The sequence below is a fragment of the Octodon degus genome, unplaced genomic scaffold (genome assembly GCF_000260255.1).
Source record: "Octodon degus isolate 3935 unplaced genomic scaffold, OctDeg1.0 scaffold00087, whole genome shotgun sequence".
In the NCBI taxonomy this organism is placed as follows: domain Eukaryota; kingdom Metazoa; phylum Chordata; class Mammalia; order Rodentia; family Octodontidae; genus Octodon; species Octodon degus.
The window spans coordinates 822,874-837,748 of NW_004524663.1; the positions used below are offsets into that span (position 1 = coordinate 822,874).

At 40.3% G+C, this 14,875-nt stretch overlaps 1 protein-coding gene across 1 annotated transcript in view; it reads right to left on the reverse strand.

Annotated features, from left to right (window-relative positions):
• The window catches only part of Gda (guanine deaminase), an 83,758-nt gene that overhangs the window by 13,735 nt on the left and 55,148 nt on the right, over positions 1–14,875 (reverse strand). The window contains exons 6-10 of the mRNA XM_004637129.2: positions 13,615–13,642; positions 10,934–11,041; positions 8,280–8,387; positions 5,800–5,897; positions 3,553–3,620 (exon numbers count right to left, since the gene is read on the reverse strand). Of these exons, the coding sequence (XP_004637186.1) occupies positions 3,553–3,620; positions 5,800–5,897; positions 8,280–8,387; positions 10,934–11,041; positions 13,615–13,642 (410 nt within the window). The remainder of the gene's footprint in view (positions 1–3,552; positions 3,621–5,799; positions 5,898–8,279; positions 8,388–10,933; positions 11,042–13,614; positions 13,643–14,875) is intronic.

Consider the following 14,875-nt stretch of genomic DNA (forward strand, 5'->3'; position numbering starts at 1 on the left):
TGCATTTGTTGTCTTGCTTATGCAAACTCACCAGTTTTATATATTTATTATTTATTTTTCATTTTTATGTATTTAATACAGTTTCTCACTGTGCAGCTTGTACTCATAGTGATCCTCCTATTTTCAGCCCCCTCAGCACTGGGATTACAGACCTATGTCACCAGGCCTGGATTTGGTCACTGGCTCAGTGCACCCCAGCGACCAGGCTAGCACAGCATGTGGGACTGGGGATCAAACCACAGTCCCTGTGCTTGTCAAAGCAGGCGCTTAGTCCATTGAGCTATCTCGCCGGCCTCACCATAGTTTTACAGATTTCCTTCTGGTCGCTATTTTTGGATTATCCACTTTATGGGCTTGTTTTCATGCTCTCTTCGTATTTCAGATTTAAAGCATTCTAGTTTTATAAGTCTACAATTATTATCTTTAATTCAGGCTAAGTACTCCTAAGCCCCAAATTCAGAATTCCCAAGGCTCCAAAACCTTATGATACCCAAGTGGAAAAGATCTTCCTATACTTGTAGCTGGTGAATTAACTGCTCCTGGACATTCTCTAGGTCCACAGTATGAGTTTAAATTTATTATCTAAAGTCTAAAAGATAAACTGATACACAAAAATTGTGTTTTAGGAAACAGTGCAGGATGGCTACAGGGTCAAAAACTGAGTAAAATTAAATAAGCATTCTTCAAAGTAATAGGCTAATACCTTATATTCTTTTTCTTTTTTTATGTATTTAGTACAAGGTCTATAGGGTCTCACTACATAGATTGGAGTAGTAGTGATCCTCCTGTTTTAAGCCTCCCAAGTGCTGGGATTAGAGCCATGTGCCACCACAGGCCCAGTCTCAATCACCGTCTCATCATGCCCTGGGGCAGGGCCAGAACAGCCTGTAGGGGACTGACCCCAGTCCCTGTGTCTGCCTAAGCAGGCACTTTAGTCCACAGAGCTATCTGGTAGGCCCAACCTTATATTCTTAAAACATCTGGTCATAGCACCAGCCTTGCACCCTCTTTTTTAAGCCAAACTTGACTAGCGCTTTGTGGCAGGTCTGTGTCAATCATTTTGCAAGCCATTTTTTTTCATGTAATTTTGAAAACAAGCTTATAATTGCTGTGGTTTTTGTTATATAAATCAGGAAGTGAACCTTTAGATATTTAATTTGCTCCAAATCTTACTCCTATGAGCTACATGTTTCTTTCTTTCACAATTTGGAAGGGACAGCTACACAACCCAAAGTCAAGAACTAGAAGTCATGGGGCTGGAGAGGGCATAAGTGCCTGTCTGGCAAGCACAAGGACCCGAGTTCGATCCCTGGTACTGCATGCCATGCTGGCCCTAGAAGCCCTGGCACACAGGGCCAGCCACCAAAACCAGGCATGGTGGCACACGCCTACAATCCCAGTGCAGGGGAGGCTGAGAAGGAGGATCACTAAGAGTAAAATTTTAAATTTTTTTAAAAAAAAGAACTAGGAGTCATATATTGAATTTAAAACACGGGCATCAAATTCTACAAAATCTGAAGGTTATATTATATTTTTTATATCTCACTAATTTTTCACATTAATTGACTATATTGTATTTTCATATGAATTGACTCTTACCATTCTTTTTTTAACCATTTAAGCTTTCCTGTGAAATAGCTAGTTTTATATTTTAAGATCTTTGAGTATATTCAAGTTTTATCATAATATCATGAAGTAAGGCTTGAATTAGAACATTTTTTAATTTTGTTACTTTGATTCTACATAAAATTGCAGAAAACTAACATCTTCTTAAAATATAAATAAAGTAATTATGCATATTACTGTGCCTTACCAAGTAACTGCTTGACATAATAAAATATCTCACTATGACAAAAAGAGACTTAAGTTACTGGTGGAAATAGTGGAAATCATCAGCGTTGATATACACATACACGCATGCACACGCACACACACATGCATGCACATGTATGTGCAGCTGATGGTACAGAGAGACAAGTGTGTTGAGTACAGAATGGAAAATAAAGTTAAGCACTGTCTGACTACACCCCATGTGAACCTAACCAAGTTGATTTCACGGAAGCTGAGGGTAGAATGGTGGCTAAACACACTGGGGAGCATGGGAGAAAGGAGAGATGGGGAAATTATTGGTGAATGGAGACAAAATTACAAAAAGAAAGACAAGTTCTGGCATGACACTATAGATAATGTACTGTGTATTTCAAAAAAATTAATAGATTTTTTAAAACAATCTTTATTTGGGGGGGGGACAGGGTCTCACTATGCAGCTCAGATTCCGCTCAGCACGGGGCTGGCCCAGCATGCAGTGCCAGGGATCCAAACCAGGTCCTTGCAGTTGCCAGGCAGGCACTTAGACCGTCAAGCTATCCCCCTGGCCCTCAAAAAAATTTAGAAGACTAGATTTTGAGTTATTTTACCACCTAGGAAGGACCAGTGCTTGAGGACAGAGATATGCTCACCCTGACTTAAACATGACACAATGCATACATGTATGGAAATACTACTTGGTAGTCCATTAATATGTATCATCTTACGTGTCAGTTAAAGACAGATAAAAGAAAGGTCTGTGTCCCATACAGTCTCTTTAAATTTTTCTTTTAAAAGAAGGTTCACAACAGAGGCCCAGACATCCAGGCCTGACTCTCACTTTGAAAATAAATAACAGCATCTACAGTCAGGCAAAACGAATGGAGAAGAAAGCAGGCTCCACTAACTCTGCAGCCACCTTGACTGTCCTTTCTTCAGTAATCATCAGACGCCTGTTAGAAGCCAGGAGCCTCATTTGGCAAAACTGCTTAAAAGCAAAGCCTGCTCTTATCATACTGTATCTCGGAGTTCCTGGATGCTGGTGCAGGTTGACCATGCGATCACTGTGGCAAGGCTGAGTAAGCTGCCTCTTGAGATATGTGTGATGACTACATTTTAAAAATTTAAAAACTCACAAGTCCAAATCATTAAAACCTAGTCAGAAGGAGACAAACAAAGGAAACACTAAGGACTTCTTTTTTAAGAAAAGAAAAACTGTGAAACTCTTCAGAAAGATTCATACCCCAATCCCTTTATAGGCTAGTCTCTAAACCACAAATTAGGACTGTAGCTGTGTATGTGTACACATGGGGCGCAGGGTTAGTATCACTAAAACTTCAGTCCTCACATACATGTTCTTAGGCTTCCAATCAAACTAGACACATATTAAGACATCGCTTGCAATAATGAAATATGTTTTTTAATCAGACAAGAGTTAGCTGCAAATCGGTCATTTTAGGAAGTTAACCACTAGTTGACCATTTCTCCATAGTTTTTTCTTTTAGAGAGAATTTAAAAAATTTTGAAAATTAGAAATGGTACAGAGTTTCAAAAAACATGATGATAGTAATACAACAATGGCTGTTGTATTGCATAGTATTGTCTTCAAAGTAATTGTTCAGATTATCACATAAGAGCATGTAAAATTGGACAAAAAAATTAAGCATTAACTGTTCTTTTCAATAAACCAATAGAAATGAGTAGTACAATTCTCTTAGCTACAGCTTCTTACAGTGTGCTACTAACCTGTCCCCAGTCCTATCTTCACATTATGCTTCAGGACTTCAATTACATTTAGGAGGCCACTGCTAAGCCTGGAGAGAGAGAAGACGTCAGAACAAGCAGGTCTGTGCAACTTCCACAGTAGGAGGAGGCTAATATGAATGGTGAGGCCCCTGAAAATCGTATTTCCCACTAATATTCATTCTAAGGCCGACATAAACCCATTATCAGACGGACCACCTAAGCCATGGTGCACGTAAAGAGCTTATCCTGGGGTGGACATTGCACTCAGGGAGGTCAAGGAAGCAAGAGCCAGGAGGCAAAGCCAAGGGTCACTCAGATGAAAGAAAAAATTAAGCAAAAAAAAAGAAAAATTAAGCTTTACAGTTAGTCCAAAAATGGATGTTACAAATATTTTTAATCAAATCTTTCTTCATTAGGAAGCAGAAATTATACAATAAAGCTCTGTCCTTCCTCTATGTCCAGAATAAGTGGTAACCCTGCATGAATGGTGATTTGTACTAGCATTCAGAAAGCATCCCAGAGTCTGGTGCTTGGGGACCTAAGAACTGTCTAAAAATCAAAGTCTGTCTCTGAGTGTTTCTTTTATTCCTGTTTCCTGGACTTCTTTACCCCTGAAAAGCAAATCACAGAAACCAGGCTTTCTTAGGGCTGGGGTATAGTTCACTGGAAGAGTGTGTGTTTGGGATGTGCCCAATGTTCGGCCCAATCTCCAATACCGGGGGGATTGGAGATTGGGCTCATGGTTGGTAACAGAAACCTCTTGCTCATGGTTGGTAACAGAAACTTGAACCTTGTTTCCTCAAAGTAAACCAAAGAAGCTACATTTTACTCTAATCTCCCCCTCCATTCTATCTTAGGGCTCATGAAGAAATTCTCTGTCCTACCAGGACTCATAGAAGGGCATGAAACTCATACTTTCCAAGTGTCCTGAAAACACTCCCTGGAGAGGCCAAGAACTTGAACAGCAGACCTGATGGGCTTTCAGACTCGATCTCTTTACATTCAGTAAATCTTTCCTATCTGGCCCCATTTCTATATGTTCTCCACGCTTCATCGAATCAAGACAAAAACTGGGAGAGGTTTCTGCTTTTTCCTCTTCATCCTACAGGCTCCTGTGCTACTAAAACTTTGATTAAATAACCTGGTTAGGCTCTTCTACTCTTCACCTACCTTTAGTTTTAGAGGATCAGCCATGGTCTTTATGCTGGGGCGGGAGGAAGGTAAAAGGTCCCAACCCTTTTCAGCCCTACAGTTGCAAGATCAAAGGAGGAGAGGTGTAACTAGTAAAGGGGTACAGGCTCCTAGGTCAGGGCCTGAGTCCAGCTGCTGCTGCAGAGAACAGTACTGAGAATGGGAGAAGGTTCCAGGACTGGTTTCTAAACCTCATGACCTGGAATTTAACATGTATCACCTTTCTAAAAAGACAAATTAAAGGATGCATCTAGAAGTCCCAGAAGATATAAAGGTCAAATTGATCTGCATATAAAATAAACCCTTTGTAGCTGTTAGAGGGAAACAGAAATGCATCCTGATGAAATTTAACTTCAAACTTTAATCTGTAAAGTTGGAGCATGTTTTAATCGACAGGATGTTGTATAACTCATCCAAAGAATGTTGCTTTTCCCCTATTGTGGTCATTATATCATAATAAAGTCACATATGCAAAATTCCTTGTCAGGATGTGCATCATGCGCATATTCTGCAAAAAAAAAAAAATCCTCTTTTCAGTGCTCTCCTCGCCCCCACCACCACAGTGGGGTAAATGTCCACCTATCAAGTTGCTGTCCCAATCATATTTGTCTCAGCTACTCTTCTCTCAATGCTGTGACAAATACCAACACCCAGAATTAAGGAAGGAAAGGTTTATTTAGCTCTGAGTTAGTGGAGGTTTCAGTCCATACTCAGCTGGCTCCAAGGCAGAGCAGCACACGGCGGAGCGCAGAGGGCAAAGCGAGGGACCCACCAGCAGCTCGCTGTCCTCGCTCCCCTCCTCACATCGCCATGCACAGTATCTGCCAGGGCACTCACACCCATAATCCCAGCACTGGATCAAGAATCAATCACAAACTCTAGCAGTCCACCGCATAACTGCACGAGGCTTTGGGGGAAAAGCGGACACAAACCATAACAAAATTTAATGATAAAATACACATCCTGGAGCAAGGAACAACTCAGAAAACAAAGGTGTTTGGTGCCCACCTGCAACCCACACACTCATCATTTACCAAGCTCTTATCCCCTACTTACGATAAATTAGAATTGGGGCAATGCGCGATGGAAGCTCCCCGTTCATGGAATATGTCCAGTTCTTCCGCAGAAAGGTAGCAGCCATGCGCCATCACTGTCTGGAGAGAAGGGGGCCACCACAGAGCACATCACTCAAACATGTGTGCACCAGCATTGTCTCCCAAGGAATTATTACAGGGAGACACAGGAGCTGCAATTCAGCCATTACCCTCTTTATAAGAATAACTATAATTATTTGCATGCATGAAATTCCTGGGTATAAGTCTTACACCTTCAGAAAATGCATCTGAAAACTTTTTTTTTTTTTTTTTGGTGGTACCAGGGATCGAACTCAGGACCTTGCACTTGCCAGGCAAGCACTTATTCCACTGAGCTATCTCCCTGGCCCCTGTGAAAACATTTGTGTCACAAAACTCTCAGCAAATTTGTGGATGTTACTTTTCTTTCTCAGTGATCTGTTTTGTTGTTGTTGTTATTGTATAAAACAATGACAGTTGGTCCAGGTTAACTTCAAATAAAATAGTCTCTCAATCTGAAGTAGTTGGATACCCTATTCTATCATCTTTACTTTATTTTTTAATAATTTTATTGAGAAACAAATAGCAATGAGACAGTTTCAACACTGATTAGTAGGTCAGTTTCAATAATTAATACACTGCATATAGTTGTCTTCTTAGTGATTATTCATAGTACAAGATGCAGACATAATATCCTGTCTACAAACACTATTAGAACATCTTTCTATTCATTGAATTAAGATAAAGTAGCTGTATATCTATCCTAACTATTTTGAATATACAGATACAAAACGGTCCTTCGTTTGTATTCCTTTTTTTTTTTTTTTTAGAAAACTATCAAGTTGCTTTTTTTTCTAAGTGGATGTGGTGAGCTGCAGGTAGGGCTACACTTATTCCTAATCTCATCAGAACTTTTTGAAATACATGGTAGCTGTGTGTAATCCTGCAAAAGCTGTTCTTTGTTTTGGTCCTAGACCTAACACAGAACCACTGGTAGTCTTGACACAGACCACCAAATAAATTATATCACCTATATTCATATTTTCTTAAAACTAGGCAGTCTAACATAAGCATTAATTTAGAAGATAAAAATGATGACAGAAAGCAGGCACTGTGCAAAAAATGAGACCTCTATAAATTTTTAGTCTCAATAAAGTCTGTGAGGTTTTTGAATGAGACTCTACTGTTGCAAAATTCTTTTCCCCTTTGTACAAAAGCTATACCTAAATAACTTTCTCTGTTGAAAGAAAGTTATGCACGGTTCCATGACCAGAAAATGATGACTAAAATAAAACTTTCCTAACGTCCGTGCAAATAAAATTAGCTTGCAAATTGAAGGCTAATTTATTAGTGCAGAGGAGGGTAAAAATTATAATGTAGCATTCCCATGACCTATGCAGAATACTGTCCTTTTTAATATATATATATATATATATTTAGTATAAGGTCCATAGGGTCTCGCTATGTAGATTGGACTGGTAGTGATCCTCCTGTTTTCAGCCTCCCAAGTGCTGGGATTACAGGCATGCACCACCACCCCCAGTCTCAATCACCACCTCAGCACGCCCCGGGGGTGGGGCTGACAAGGCACCCTGGGGAGGGGATCGAGCCCTGGCCACTGTGCTCTGTCTAAGCAGGCGCTTTAATCTGCTGAGCTCTCTGGCCGGCCCAGTACTGTGCTTTTGAATCAGATACATTTAGGTCTCCTGCCCCGCACTCATTCAGAAATTATTTGCTGTCATAAATTCTCCATGCAGTTCGTATATTCTAAAATGGCCAAGGCCAAAGAGTATATTACTGTAATGAGGTTTCTTATGTCTCATACTAATTTTAAATAATTAGAAAAGTAATACATACTCCTTTTAACATTTTAAGAGTTTAGAAATATTTCTGCTCTCTCCCTCAGGGAGAGTCTCTTAACATTCAGTGTGAGCCTTTAGGCAGTTTCTTCTAAGTGAGAAGAAACTCACACCCCCACACATCACAGCCCAGCAAACTATGCGGCACGTTCTTCCTCAGGAAGGTGGACACGTGGCCTTCTTGGTGAACGGTGGTCAGAATTCTAGTCAGGTAGGTTTCATAATTTCCTCAATCCCCTATTGACGGTCATGTTAAATTTTTCCTATATAATTTATATTCCTATTTATATTCCTTACAGAAAGGATGCTTAGAAATGCATTTGCTGACTCAAAGAAAGGCATACTTTCATGCTAATGGTCCTGTCAGAGTATCTTTAGAACAAATGGCATTCTACCTTCACCTGAAGGGAGCCTTAGAGTTGACTGGGATGGAACCACACATACATACACACACACACACACACACACACACACACACACACACGATTTTCTCCTAGTTTGGTAAATTAAAGCATGTCACAAAAATCTCAAGACCACAACTGAGATTTTAAAATTTAAATAAATGTACCCAACTTTACATACATTATGTCATAAAACAGTGTACCTTATCCGTCAGAAGATTGTTTTTGTCATAGACATCTGTGTAGTTCTTATAGCTGGGGTACAAGCTCTTCACTGCTTCAACTTCAGCCAGAGTCTCACTTATGTGGCTCTATAAGAAAAAAATAGTATTTTTAATTTTTTTCTGTTAGATAGGAGAAAATACACTGCCTTCCCCAAAATTCTCTCTGGTTTCTACTTGCTGATACAGGGGACCATCTAGTACATGGACTTTATTTTATTTTATTATTTTTTCTATTTTATTTTTTAAATGTATTTGGTTGTTGCAGGGTCTCACTATGCAGCTTGGACTCATGGTGATCCTTCTGCTTTCAGCCTCCACAGGGAGGCCCACTTCCAGCACCACCATGCCAGGACTCTGGCCAGCTCAGCTCACCCTGGGGGCAGAGCTGGTACAGAATGTGGTGCCAGGGATCAAACCACAGTCCCTGGGCTTGCCTAAGCTTCCCTAAACTTGTCTAAATAGGTGCTTTAGTCCACTGAGCTATCTCACGGACCATGGGCTTTATTTTAAGCAATTACATATCACATAAAACAACATATGACCAAAATACAATGAAGAACATGTGTGTTTACAATCTCAAGACAAATTTTTTTTCTAACAAAGTCCTATTGCAATTCCAATATTAAGAAAAAAACACAAAGAACTCCTCAAATTGTGTCAAGAGTTCAGCTATTGTGGCAGCCCGCCTCTTCTGGAGCTGGCCATTTAAGAAGGAAATCGGAGTGTCCCAAGACAGACAGCATGACTAGAATCTGAGCAAAAAGGTTCGAGTATGAACCCAAATTCAGACCCTAGGCACTAGTCTTAGGGCAAATAAGTTCTTTCCTTTGGGCCTTCCTTTTCTTGTCCCCAAGGTACAAGGGTTGGGCCAGAGGAGTGTTTTCTAAATTCTATTAGCTGCAGGTGTGTTATTCAAAGTTTATGTTTGCAATTCATAGAACTCTAACATGTCAAAGGCATAAACAAGTTGTCCCTCAGGATAAGGATCTGCACTCTGGACCCAGCCCCTAATTGGTCCCCTTTGTGGTTTTGCCCCATGAGTTCCCCCCGCAGAAAACAGTTTCAAAATAACCAAGCTGGACAGCCCTGATATCACTAAGAAGAGTCCACAGGAATCCATGTCAAGCAAAACAAGTGGGGCTGAGGCCTACACACGGACCTTCCTCCAGGTCACGTAGCCTGAGAGGCCATAAGGCACTTTTGATCTATAACACTCAAGAATACCCACTCCAGCTGGCTATGGTAGGGCACACCTGTAAGCCCAGCACTCAGGAGGCAGAAGCAGGAGAAACTTCGTGAATTTAAAGACAGCCTACAGTACATAGCTGTTTCAAAAAAAAAAAAAAGAAAGAAAAAAAAAAACACAAAAAAATCCAACTCACAGGCTAAAAGAGAAATCATTTCAGAGCTATTGGTGATAAGTATTTATTATGGGAAGTAACAATGAGGAAATGAATAATTTCAAAAACAGCAATTTCATTTCTCTTTCACAGAACACGCACAGTCAACCACGCGATAGGAGGAGATAGCAATGTTCTACAGACAGGGGTTTCATCTAACTCCATCTCTGGCCCTGAGACTCTCAGACTATTGAAACTATTGTTCCTGGACATAGGAAAGAAGAGACAACAGCCAGATAGTTCATGTCATTTTGGGTTCTGGTAAGTGTAAGTAAATACACAGGCATCTGTATAGCTCCTAAGCACAAACAGACTTTGCTGATGTTTTTTTCATTGTAGTTTGTATATCTTTGTAAGTGTTATATGTAGTTTATTTTTAAGAAACAGAAGAATTTGGTGTTAAAAGGAGAAATAGCATCTAAGCCTTTAATTTTATCTCCAGGAGATAACTGTGTGAATTTTGAACCCAAAATTCAAATACCAGAGACAAAAGTTAGTAAAAACAGGAAAGATAAAAAGAATTAATAAAACTTACAATGACGACTATTTTTGAAATCTACAAAATGGTGAAGTATCAATAAGTTGCCACTGCCCTGAGTTGGCGCTTTCCTAAGATAGCTGACTCTTATGAGGAGAAATTACACTACAGCATGTAATTAAGGTTAGATGAGGTAGAGGGGCTTCCGACTATAACTGAGATTTTAATCATCATTAGATTTTAATCATCTAACCTTTTATTGCTGTGACAATTTAATGGCAAAGTAAGACATATATATATATATATATATATATATATATATATATATACTGATTTTAAATTAGGAAACTCAGAACAAAGGGCTTTTCAATGCATTTTTGTAAAATAGAAATTAGGGTATTTTTGTTCTTTGAAGCTGGTTCCTCCAAGACTAAGAGGATAGAACATGGAGATGCTATCAAATGAAAAAGAAGTCCAAAAAATTGCATTTACTATATCCTCCCGAGAATAAGTAAACAGTCCGTGACCTTGCTATTCATTACAAAGATGTTTTCATCTCTTAAAGACTGACTAGAGAACACTTAGAACAAAAGGAATTTCTGTTTTCTCACCTGTAAAGTTGAAGAACTGGATCGACAACAGTAAGAGCATTTCTTTGGCTCTACAAGATTTCAGTATAACTGGAGATCATGATTTACAGAACTGGAAAATATTTCAAGTCTGGACAGGGGCACAATCAGAAGAAAAATATCTACCTGGACATGCAGCTCCTGGGCCTTAGCAAAGCTGCCGAGTTCGCCCATCAATGTATCAGAGCAGGACAGGCAAAATCGTGGCGTCACTATGGGCTTCACTCTGGGGTACTGGATATAACAAAACACAGCCAGTAAGGAAACAGCAGAGATATTGAACATGTAACAGACTCCACAATGCTGCCACACGGCTAGTGAACTTTACATCTTCATCTCTGAGGGCAGTTTCCAATTCCAAGAGGCATTTCCATGGCAACAACTCACAGATGAGAGTCATGTGTAATGTACTCTACAGCACCGAGGTCAGGAGAAAGACCTGTTCCAAGGGAAGGACACTTCTCACATTAAAGCACAGATGAGGTCAAGGCTGCACAGTCCTGCTGAAGAGCACTGGAGGCAAAAGGAGAAGCGTTAAAGGAGAGCGCTGGGGAAAGTACAAACACTGGGAGAAGCAGGAGCCTGCTTCCCATTCCATGTCTTGAACAGGCACATGGGCCGCAGCTCACTGGGCCGCAGGATTGCTCCAGTACCACCTCAGGTGAGAGGAAGGGCAGAGGGAAGGACAGAGGGGGTGGTGAGGACAAGGCTCTACAAAGTTCCACCTAATTCTCCCCGGGTTCAGTTAGAAGACGTTCTGAGGATTCTTGTAATTGTCATTAAGACTGTAAAGATGACAAGGCAAGGCAAGTCGGCCAGTCTGAGAGAGGATCTCTTGGAACCATGATGACAGCTTGGTGAACTTGGGATCAAACTCACCCCCCCTCCCCCGCCAACTCAATTTCATTTTCCTGTAGCACGTGGCCAAGGGATTTGATGCATAAGCTGTTTTGTAGCCAAGAAATGTATCCATAATAATAGAAATAAAGCAGACTTCTTTTTTGCACATATATGAGTGGGGATTACTTAAAAACACTAAAATCAGTACTTTTCAATTTCAAAGCTGTATGGCAAAAATAGACAGACAGACAGAGACATAGGGTTGCACCAGCCTTCAGGAGAAAGAAAAAAAAAAGTCTGACTTCTGTCTCTGTGAGCTCAGCTTTTTTAGATTTCACAAATCAATGAGTTCATGTAGCATTTGTGTTTTAGGCTCAGTTCTTTAACATCCTATGATGTTATAGAGATTTTTTTGTTTTGTTTTGCTTTATAGATTTTTCCATGTTCTTACAAATGGCAGAATTTGTTATCACTGAATAATATCACTAGATACATACATACAGATATATATATATGCTATATATGTATACACTATATACTACATATCTATATGTACATTCTATATATAAACACAGATGGCCAGCCAGATAGCTCAGCAGACTAAAGCGCCTGCTTAGGCAGAACACAGTGCCCAGGGTTCTATCCCTGGCATGCCGTGCTGGCCCCACCCCCAGGGGTGCCAAGACATGACTGAGACTGGGCATGGTGGCACCCACCTGTAATCCCAGTGCTTGGGAGGCCGAAAACAAGATAATCACTAAGAGTCTGATCTACGTAGTGAGACCCTGTAGACCTTGTTCTAAATGCATAAGAATAAAAATAAAAAATAAACATACAGAGACACACGGCATGTATGTATCTATTCACTTGTCTGCATAATTACATATTTCTGTATCTCATCTCTGGCAAATAATGCTAGAGGAGCGCAGATGTCTCTGCGATACAGTGGTCTCTCGCTGACTGCGGAGGTAACACTCCAGACAGCCCCACTATAAGTGAAAATCAGAGAAGTAGCAACAGTATATTTATTTTAGTATTTGCATACATTTTAAGGCTTTATAAACTCTTTCCATCACTTACAACCCTTTGCCACATTTTTAAAAGCAATTCTAATGTTCTTCATCACTTTCTAAATTCATAAACCTACGTAATTTTAACAGCATACTTATACTGTACAGTACTGAAAAATCTTGCAATAGAGTGAAAAACTTCAATAAATAACTTACACTAAGGGCTGGTCAGATAGCTCAGCAGATCAAAGCGCCTGCTTAGACAGACACAGGGGCAGGGATACGATCCCTAGAATGCCATGCCGGCCCCGCCCCCTGGACCCAATGAAAACAGCGGCTGGGACCCTGCATGCCTGTAATCCTAGCTCTTGGGAGGCTGAAAACAGAAGGTTCACTACAAGCGATCTGAGCAGTGAGACCCTGTACTAAATACATTAACAAATAATAATAATTGAGATTAATATTTTTTTGAAAACCCATGAAGCAGTGAACCTGCGAAAGTTGAACAGCAAAATAGCAAGGGGGTACTGTACTGATTGTTTCCTTGGGTACATACCCAGAAGTCAGATTTCTTAATTATTTGAGGAGATATTGATCAAAGGCTACAAAATATCAGTTATATAATGAAAAGATTCCAGTATCTGCTGTTCAGTTTTGGTGGGAATTAATTTAACTGTGATCATCATTAGACAATGAGGACACCCTATTATACGCCCTGGATATTTATAATAATTATTGGTCAATTAGGGTTTTTTTTTTTTTGTCAGTTAGATATCTTAAAACTTAAATGCCTGCCCTCAGTGAGATGAGTTCCTGGGCCACCAGAACAATGTAAGGAAAAAACTTCCTCGGCATGGAATAAGCTAAACCCACACAGTGACCACTAGCAACTGAATGGATTGATCCTACAACTAACGAAATACAATGCAAATGAAAGCTCCAAACAGTCTTTCTTACCTTCTTTCCAAGTATTTCTGACACAAATCTGAAACAAAGCAACAAAGGTAAAGTTATAAAAACCAGTACTGTCAAATAAAGGTATTAAAAGGACAAAAACATGAGCCTTAGATGTCCTGGTCTCCACTGTGTATTTCGAATGCTGCTGCTCTGACTTCATCGCCTCTAATGTGAGTTTAACAAGTAGAATTACTCTGCTTTCTCCTTTGCAGCCATTCTAAGATTAGCGGAGTTATCATGGGTATTCATCCCACACGGCTCAAGCTGCCGATCTAGATCAAACTGCAGAGGAATACTGCAACACGCTCGGCTCCTTGTCTGGAGTTTTGTCCACACAAAGGCACTTAGAAGCCATCGGACGCTCCACTTGTTATTTCACCAGCGTGGAAGCGACTGGTTCACTTAGCAGCAGTACCTACTTCCATGGCCAGGGCTCCATACAGGTGGATACTGGAGTGAGGCAGAAGACGTAGGCCAATGGGGATTTTGAGACGCATGTTCAAGGAGCTGAATGGTGATCCTACCAGTTTTGTGCACAGGTGGCAGTCACTGTAAATAAAGGCTTTGAAATGGCTATTACTGCCTGGCCAGCTGTGTTCCTTTACTAGCTGTAGTTCCTTGTCTTCTGGTATTCTTTTGTTTCAGTATAAAACATAAATTAAAGTTTACAAGAGTCACAAAAGTAGATTTTTAGGGCCGGCCAAATAACTCAGTGGATTAAAGCACCTGCAAACAGGCACAGGGGCCAGGAGTTCAATCCCCAGGCCTGCCATGCCAGCCCCGCCCCTGGGGTGTACTGAGATGGCAATTGAGACTGGGCATGGTGGCGCACGCCTGTAATGCCAGCTCTTAGGAGGCTGTAAACAGGTGGATCACTACGAGTCTGATCTAGTAGTGCGACTCTGAACAGTAGGCCCTTCCCTAAAACACAAAAAAAGAAAAAGAAAGAAAGAAAAAAAATTCTAAAAAAAAAAAAATAGGAGATTATTAGAGAAACTAGGCATATAGCCAACCAATGGTAAAAAGAAAGGAGGTAGCTCCTCCACGCTGAGCATGGAACAAGCCTCTGCCCTTCTTTCAAGGAAAAATGCTTACCCTGCCCAAGGCCTCAGAAATGAAAATAAAACTGGATTTTAAACCTTATATTAGGATAGGTGTTTTTACCCCTGGGGAAATATTTGCACCAAAAGAATTTTCTTCTGTATTTCATTGAATGTAATACAATGACTTCTTTATCAATTACTCAAGGTACTGGGGAAAA